We start from the raw sequence: 8673 nt of genomic DNA, 5'->3' as shown, positions 1-8673 counted from the left end.
ACTCGCTTTCTTCAGTCAGATTTCCGCTGGGCATGTGTTGCATGACCCTGCCAAYATTGGAGCAGTCTGGGCATGCTTTGAGACACAGTCATAGGCACTAGAGGAATCTTAAAGTAGAAAAGTATGGTGCATAGTTTTCCCTTAACACCACCTGGGTAAAGATATTTAAATCTGCTGGTAAAGATGAGAAAAAGGGTCTAATGTGACATGACAGAACTATTAGTCCCCTAACTCACAGCACTGAGGCCACCCACATGCTTTGGAAACCTCAACAGATCCCAATTGGCATCATTAGATGTCTTCATCCTTTGAAAAAATTCTGTTCCCTGATGCCATTTATTTTCTTGCAGGGTGCTGGGGGGGGAAGGGGGGGGAGAGGATTGGGGGGGTGGCAGCTCCCTGGGCCAAAGTTGTCTCRGTATGTATTTGGATTTCACCCTCAATGCATATTTGCAGAACATGGCCCACTAAATCCAACTCCTGCACACGATCTAAGCATGATATAGACCTATCAGTGACCATTTCAGCTCCGAGGATATTGATTTAAACATCCCTGAAGGGAAATACGGGTTTCCTATTTGAATGAAAGTTAGGACCTTTGCTTCTCGCAAGTAACAAATCTCTGTCCATAATACTGTACAGAGCATCAGACTGACCMATGACACTAGTAATGAAAATCCCTGCCCCACAGACCAAGCTGCCTGGAATCATGTGATTCCCCAAACCACTGCAATATTRTTTTGCAACTGTTTAAGAAGACTCTGCTATGAGTGGTGTAACACCCATATAGACACATGTATGGGAAACTCAAAATCTCAGCGTGACTTAAATGCTATCTTCAGACAAAATAAACTCATCAGAAATATAAACAAAGACATTTTTATTGCAAATAAAAATTCACATTCACATCATTAAGTCTTATGAATTATAAAGAGGTCATTTTGCAATTTGTGAAGTATCTGTGCACACAAGGGCTGCTGTTTTCGTCAGAACAGCTGTCTGGGACATGCATGTATTTATCTGAAAGTGCCAAGCTAAATATCTCTCTATCTATAAAGGTTTTGATTTGGCTGGTGACRTTGTTCTGACACTTCCACAGTTTCATTTTCTCTGGATCTGGCAGTACAGGCTCATAGAAAACCCCAAACCAAGAATCTGGAAAACAAAGACATTTCTGGTATTACTTGGCAGTTCTGGAAATCCCAGGATACAACTGATACACAGTGGGAACATTTTGTTTGCAAATGTTTTGGATTTACATGCAGGCTAAATCAGCTATGCAAAAGATCTTTTTCAATGTAATTCTTAAAGAACATGACTCTACAATATTGCCATTTTGATGAAATCAGTATGTACCACAGGTAAGATTGCAAATAGAAAGCTTTCATTTCTTTAAAAGATAGATGCCCCTGTAGATGGGGAGTCCTATAATTCTGTTATTTTTTAAATGTAGTTGTTAGCTGCAATGAAGCAGCACATACATAGAAGTTTAAGCAACTTTGACCAAAGTTCAATCTTTTATTTTCTAAAAAGTTGGAAGAACTTTCTGATTCTATTGCACACACAGATTTTTTTTGCCTTTGAATTCTTCTTTTYGGCTATCACTCTCTTCTTTGTAAATATATGCACACATGTATTCATGTGTATACATACATGGGCATACCTCTATATACACATACATCCCCCATCATGCAACAATTTTTCATTTATCAGCAAGATAATTGGGATGGAAACACTGAGTCCACAGAAAAGCTGTTGCTGGAACTATAGTCCAAAATATTCAGTAGGATCATCCCTGTTGTAAGAATTACTGGGTAAAATTCCATAGCCTGTGACTGACAGCTGGTAAGATCAGAAGATCAGAAAGCTTCCTTCTGGATTTGAAACTAATCAGTTTGTGAAGGTGTTACACAAAACTAGGAAGTATCCAACTGACTATTAYGAATCTATGTGCACCAGGATGTTTCATTTATTCAGGTTAGGGACAGTGGAGAGCATATAGAACATATGGAATAAAAGGAAGACAAGGAGTTGGGCTCACAGCTGGAATAAGCTGTCACAGCTTCCCTGATGAATCATGCCTGCATTTTCACTTATGCCCAAGTGAAACTGAGTCCTTCTTCTCAATATTATTTCCACTGATAAAGTGAGCTAAAATAATTAGCAGCCCACAAGTGGCAAAAAGCAGCAGGCAAAGGGGGAATGCTAGGGAACCTTTTTCCTTGTCTAGTTCTTTTTGTTTTTTTTTTTTCCAGAGGAGAAAATGGTTAAGCATGTAGCCTTTGATCTACAGTTACTTGAGCTGTGATAACATGTTTGTCTATCTTTGGAAGGGATAAATCTTTAGAGGGTGTTAATTRCCAGCTGACTATTTGTATCAGCTGAAGCTTTTCTCATATTATTTATTCATTTTGTTTTCTAATCCTTTTATGATTGGGAGAGGCAACTACCAAAGAATCTGCCTGGAGAACAGGGAAGAATCATGGCCAGTGAACTGAAGGATATAACTCATTATATTAGATTAAAGTAAAGCGACCTGCAACTTACTTTCTGGATAGATATGCAACACTTCTATTTTTAAAAGTTATCTTTTAATATCGGTATATATTTTCCCCCATAATTCTACATACAGACAAGAAACTTGCCACCCCCCCCATATAGTATCTTAAATAACATTAAGCTGATGCCAAATAAGAAGTTAGCGGCATGTCATCTCAGTGCTGCAGCTGCATAACTCTTTCCTGCTTACTATTATTTTCCTGGAAATGTATTTTTGAGTTGGGGCTCTTGCCCGCTCTTGGACCACGAGGAACAGTCTTCTGCCAATGATGTTAAGAAGTCTGCAATCTGAATAACAGATTGAACTCTGCACAATGATCTTCATCATTCTGCTTTTACCTCAAACATCCACTTGTTGTGGGGGGGAGCAGAAACCACAAAGGAATAGTGAAAAGAATGAAAAATGAYGGAAGAAAGTAATTTGATGAAACTCCCAGTTTCTCTGTCATTTTCTCCTAATCAAAGCCTATCATTCATCAAGAAGCTGGTTGGATAACCTCAGTTTTCCTTCTCTCTTTGGGAAAATTCTGCATGTTATTCTTCAGTAAATGAGGAAACAAGTAAAAGAAAGAGCTCACATACTCTGGTTTCTYTAAGTACAGGAATATACGAAGCAATACAGGTGTGCACTCAGATACATTCACATACCATCCAGATGGTTAMATTATGCCCTTGAAATAATAATTTCATATAATAATGTAAGTATTCTCTCCATTATACAAATACGCACTTTAGAGACCACTAAGATATAACTACCTTGAACTATTATAAATGCCAGGCATTTCTTACTGRAGAACTAGGTCAGTTAGTCTTTGCCTTCTCTCTCCTGTCTTGAAGGGAAAGCTCCAAGGCCAGCTGGTGAGGACTGGCTGATCTTCTCACTAGTTGAAGTTTACAGCATAGTTGGGTCATTTCTGCTCTAAGCCTGTRTGGCAGATATGTGGCCCCAAAACATTTTTTTTCTCCTCACTTTGCTTCTCATTTCTCAAAATAATGAAGGGGCTGTACAGCCACCTGATGAGTGGYGTTTTTATAGCATGAAGTGCATACGGCATAGGGCATGAAATGAGGGCAGTGAAAGAATGGTCCTAACACAGGGACCCAAACTTAATGCATTTGTGTCCGTAAAGTCAGTCCAAAGCAGGAGCACATAAGGTCACTTATTTCAGCTGTGCTGAGGGTTTCTCTTGGAAAATGAGTTAGCTTTCAGAAAAAGAAAACTAGCTTATGTGCAACATGAATAAAGAGAGGTTGAGAGAGTGGTCTGAATTCTTACTAAAGGCACATCAGAGACATCAGTCAAGATTTGAGGAAGCTCAAATCCTCCTCAAAAGGAGGATTTTCTTTTGACTTTWATAAGATTTGGTGTAAGCCCACTTATGACTAAACTGAAAAAGAAGACAATGGACTTCAGGCTGCACTTAGCAGCAATGGRTCAATATAGAAAGTTGCAAGAAAATGGACAGTGAGCTTGGGTTAAGTGGTTCTCCAGAAGTTTGGATCCTCAGACAAGCATTTTGGACATCAGAAAGTTGAATGGGAATCTCATAACAGTAAGTTTTCTTATGAGTTGACTCTTCCTTCAAATGAGGAAGGGAATGAGGAAGAAAAGATCAGCCAWTCTGCCCCATGTGTTTCTGGGGTTAGAATCTACATACTGCTCCATCCTCTGGGCTTACTCTCATGTCACAGTCTGGCTCTAAGGCTGTTAAATCTTTGGAGGAAAAGTCCCTTGTGATATGCTTATACAGGCAGAAGGGTGGTCTGATCCCACCTGAAGTTTTTAGCTCTGCAACCATATATGGTTTATATGAAATGACAGTAAGATTATGGCTAAAGTTAGAGGCTGTCTTCCCTCATCTGTTGATTGAATGAGCCAGGTGTTTTATCCCATTCCCAGTGCATCTTGAAGTAGAGTATATTGTTTGCCAGCTAATAAATATTTTAATGGTATATACTGGTACCTCAATAACTGCCAGTCCAAATGCTATCCCCATAATTATGATCATATGGTCTTTAAGTTGTTTGATTATTATCTCTCCACAAGGCTGAAAAATAAGACAAAATGATTAATTATAGGTAAGTCCTCTTATTATTCTAAGGTTATTATTAGAAATACATCCTCTAAAATCACTCTACTCTCTCTCTGTAAAAAAAAAAAAAAAAAAAAAAGGCTATTTGAATTCACTCTGACTTGTTGCTAATGAACACAAAGTATATAGCTATACATAGCTTGTGCTCTGAAACAGATGTCTAGTCTTTGCCTTCCCAAACATGAATATGAATTTAGTAGCTGAACATAGAAAGCTATGAAATCAAACTAAGACACATGAACGTAACGCCTAAGGTTTGAATGATTTTCAGTTGACAGGGAAAGAATCATTTATTCTTACTTTCGTTTGGTAATCATTCATTACTAGGAAATGGCCCATGCAGCAAAGATCAGATTTGAAAGAGAGCTTCAATTTCTTACTAAGACGATCTTTGGAATTGAGACCTCTAATCAAGCTTATCGTTAGCATCAGATTTATCTCAATATTTGGATATGAAACCAAGCTTAAATATTAATTTTGACAAATGCTTGGTGGTTATGGACTGGAGCTGGGAAAGAGTGAGTAATCAGGTCTGAAGTTGTATGCAGAGCTACTCTCCTTTTTAATAAATGCATACATCTGTTCCTGTAACGACTACATCTTCTCCAGGCATTGACAATGCTCCTTTTGCAAACTGTAGGGAAAGCCAAGTGTGGCTTAAATCCATCAAAACCACAGTTATGTTCCAACACTATATCTGYCTTTCCCCAAAATCAATGTGTAGCTATATTCTTTCACCATGTTTACTCTCTYACAGCAAACACATAGGTTCTTTCCTTTTCCAGCCCTTCTAGAAAACTTTTCATTTAAGTTGACTCAAAACTGATCTGAGTTTCAAATCATTTTTCCTGGATCACAAGAACTGACTGCCTCTACTAACATCTAACACCACCTTGAAATGTGCATGTTTATGTGAGCCATACCCATCCTGCACCTGCAGTAATTTCTCCGATGATTTCTCATGCATCCTTTGAGGGTTTGTCTGAGGTCAAAGACATAAAAACATGGCCAAAACAGCCTCTTTGTGTACAACTTATTTTCAGATTGGTTCTGGCACCTCTGCTTGATCAGACTGTTCCCTTGTTTTAAAGCAGCATTTGCTTCCATGAGACTGCACAGGGAAGAAATTAGTGTGCATTTATATTCAACCAAATTTGGACTTTGGCTAAAATCTGATTTGTACTAGATGCAGAGACTGGTAAACTTCACACCACTAGCATTCCAAAAATGCAGCTATTTTGTGCTAGTTTTCCACTTTTTTGTGTGTGTGCTTTTTATTTCTATGCATGGAGTCCAAATTTCCATATTAGGAGACAGCTAAAGCTTGTAATTAATGAACTGAGATCTCTGCTGCCCACCCATCAATTTTTGAGTACTCTTTCATTGGTGTCTGTCAGCAGACATTTTGCTTTATTGTTATATTAATTGTCACAAGCTTTTCAAAAGGCCATAGTTGTAGGAAATTATACTTTGAGTATGCTGCCAGGAAGCCTACATCGTGTAAGATTCCTTTCCAGCATATTCTGAAAAATGAATGTGATATTTTTAGAAAAAAAAATATCAAAAAMCAAAGGTCTTGTATTTAATTAGTTCATTTTTCAATAACCCTTTGCCTTTGAAAGCACTAGGTCAAACTCTGAGCCAACATGTCTACCAGTGAAATGAGGCTGGGGAGGATCATTACATTCTGAGGGAGCAAGGAGAGGCAACGGGTAGCCGACTTGCTGCTCTGGCTAAGTGGCCTATGCTAACCCAGGAGCTGTAATAGCAGTTTTCACCTGTAGTAACCAGGCAGACTGCTGAGATCCTAAGTGTACAGCACCGTACGGCTTAATAGAGGCATTTCAGGAAGAGGAAGCAGCAGCATATTCCATGTTGCACAGTAATCTCGTAACAGATGGACCGGGGCAATTCTGGCAAAGGAAATGAAGGCAAAACTTGGTCTTTTTGGTGTGAGCAGGAGTGCTGAYTGTGTCTGCCACTAAAGACAAACTTGTGTTAAAACCTCTTTTGGAAAGAAGAACAGGGCATTGCATTTTTCTTACCGTTTTATAAATGTATCTGCCTTGAGCATAGGTGCAGAGRTCTGTTGATTGGTTCTCTGATGCACATTGACAGGCTTTATAGTTATTCAAATTTTTTCCCCAGTCTTCTGGCCCATTCAGCAAACCACAGCACTGATTCTGCAAGAAATGAGGAAAAAGATGAGGATAAAAGTGGTGACTTGCAGTGAGGGGAGAGTATGGAAGGGAGCTGGGGGGAACAAAGGAGGAGAAATTGTCCTTCCATTTTTTCCCATGTGGAAATTTTCCCAAATTGATGCCTGTCTCAAATATTGTTTAAATTTCCATGCCAGTTATCAGAATGGTGAGTGCACAAGTTCTCTGCAGGTTATACTTGCATGTGGGTAAGTAACATCTACAGTAAATCACATCCTAAGAAGCCAGGCTGAAGAAGTAAAATTCAGATACATAAAACTGTGAAATCCAGAAAAATAAGCACCTTGAATGATGGTTTACCCTTTAAATTAGAAATGGATTGAGGAGGCCAGGGGTCCATTTGGGGTCTGTGAAACCTAAACCAGGTGCAGTTTCATTTCAGGTTCCACTTTATTCAAGCCACTAAAGCTCAGAGGTGCAGATTTGGGTTTGTGGTCCTCTGTTTGAAAAGGCAGCTGGAAATGTTCACATTGTTTTGTATAAAAGCAAAGCTATGGGACATAATAAAAGCAATTTTGGTCTATTTAAAAATTAATATAGTAATTATGGGCTTTTTCATTTTGCTCACCCTTCACTCATCTCTCCAGGGACCTGCTTATTTTATTAGAAGAAATAAATTGGCTMAGAAGCAGGAGACCGGGATGGAGGTAGAATGGGGAAGAAAGGGAAGTAATATAAACTACTCAAATATCATCTCTTGCTTCCTTTCCTTTCACAGTATAGCTTTTAAAAATATAGGTGTCCTTTAAGCTTATCCATCAAGTCCACAGGGAGGCCCACACCACCAGTGATATCAGTGAGATTCAAGGGTATTCTCTGTGTGATATACAGGAGGAGGCTGGCACTAAGTGTCCACCTCCCAGTGTCCTGCGAGTGGGAGAGGTCTGAACAAATATAAGCACAGGGGAAACAAACCTCCTTTGTATTGTATTTTCTTTCCCCTTCTTATACAGTAAAACATGGCATTGCAAGAGACTATTCCAAATGAAATATACCCTAAGAGCTTTCCTTGTCCCTGGAGTAACCTTCTTGCCTGCAGAGTACTGGATGGGGAGCAGTACTGTGATACTTAAAGGAGCAATTTCCCTCCAGAAGGGAAAGAAAAGTAGCAGGCAGCCTTCTTCTCCTAAAAGCCTTTATCTAACTTTATCTCGTTGCTTGGGGACATACGTAAGGGGAGACCAGGCTCTGTCATCCCCTTAGTGATGAGACAGGCTTGTATGCCCCGGAGGGCAACCAGATGCAGAAACAGCTTCCTGTGGATGGGGACACGAGCCCTCCCAGGCAGTGGCAGCTATCCAGCTCCATGTTACCATCTCATTAAGGACCTGTGAAGTGATGAACTCAGACTAGGAAAGAAAGGAAGAGTGGGGATAGCAGAGCTTCTTAAAATTTTATAACCCTTTGTTTAGCATTATCATTAATATAGGCCTTGTAAAAATGCCTGCCACTGTGYCAACAATGGAATGAAGATTATTTGCTTTAAAGTAAGAAGGCTAATTTCAGTAGGTGATAAGCAACTCCATCTTTCATATTCTACTGAAAAGAAATAGAAACACTGCAGCTAAACAAACTGCTCTACATTCCGTCTTCTTATCTCACATTTGAGTTGGAAAGGAAGATTTTCCAGAGATCAGGAAATACTGCTGAGACATTTCAGGCATTAGAAGAACTGGCCATCACCAGACCAAACTGAAGCAGATGCCAGTTTTTGTATGTGAAAGTGATCCAAGCATCTGAGAAAGCAGGGAGTTTTGGACACTGAAAAATTCTGCAGTGCTTTTAAGAAAAAAAAAAAAAAA

At 39.2% G+C, this 8673-nt stretch overlaps 1 protein-coding gene across 2 annotated transcripts in view; it reads right to left on the bottom strand.

Moving 5' to 3' along the window:
* Positions 1-1101: 1101 nt before the first annotated feature.
* TSPAN8 (tetraspanin 8) overlaps positions 1102-8673 on the bottom strand; it is a 17420-nt gene continuing 9848 nt past the window's right edge. For both annotated transcript variants that reach the window (XM_085320516.1, XM_085320515.1), the window contains exons 6-8: positions 6698-6835; positions 4524-4607; positions 1102-1155 (exon numbers count right to left, since the gene is read on the bottom strand). In XM_085320516.1, coding sequence (XP_085176642.1) covers positions 1102-1155; positions 4524-4607; positions 6698-6835 — 276 coding nt within the window. The remainder of the gene's footprint in view (positions 1156-4523; positions 4608-6697; positions 6836-8673) is intronic.

Source organism: Rhea americana, unplaced genomic scaffold (assembly GCF_003343005.1).
Source record: "Rhea americana isolate MKP2758 unplaced genomic scaffold, rheAme1 scaffold_64, whole genome shotgun sequence".
Lineage (NCBI taxonomy): Eukaryota > Metazoa > Chordata > Aves > Rheiformes > Rheidae > Rhea > Rhea americana.
This window is presented reverse-complemented; position numbering and strand designations above follow the sequence as displayed.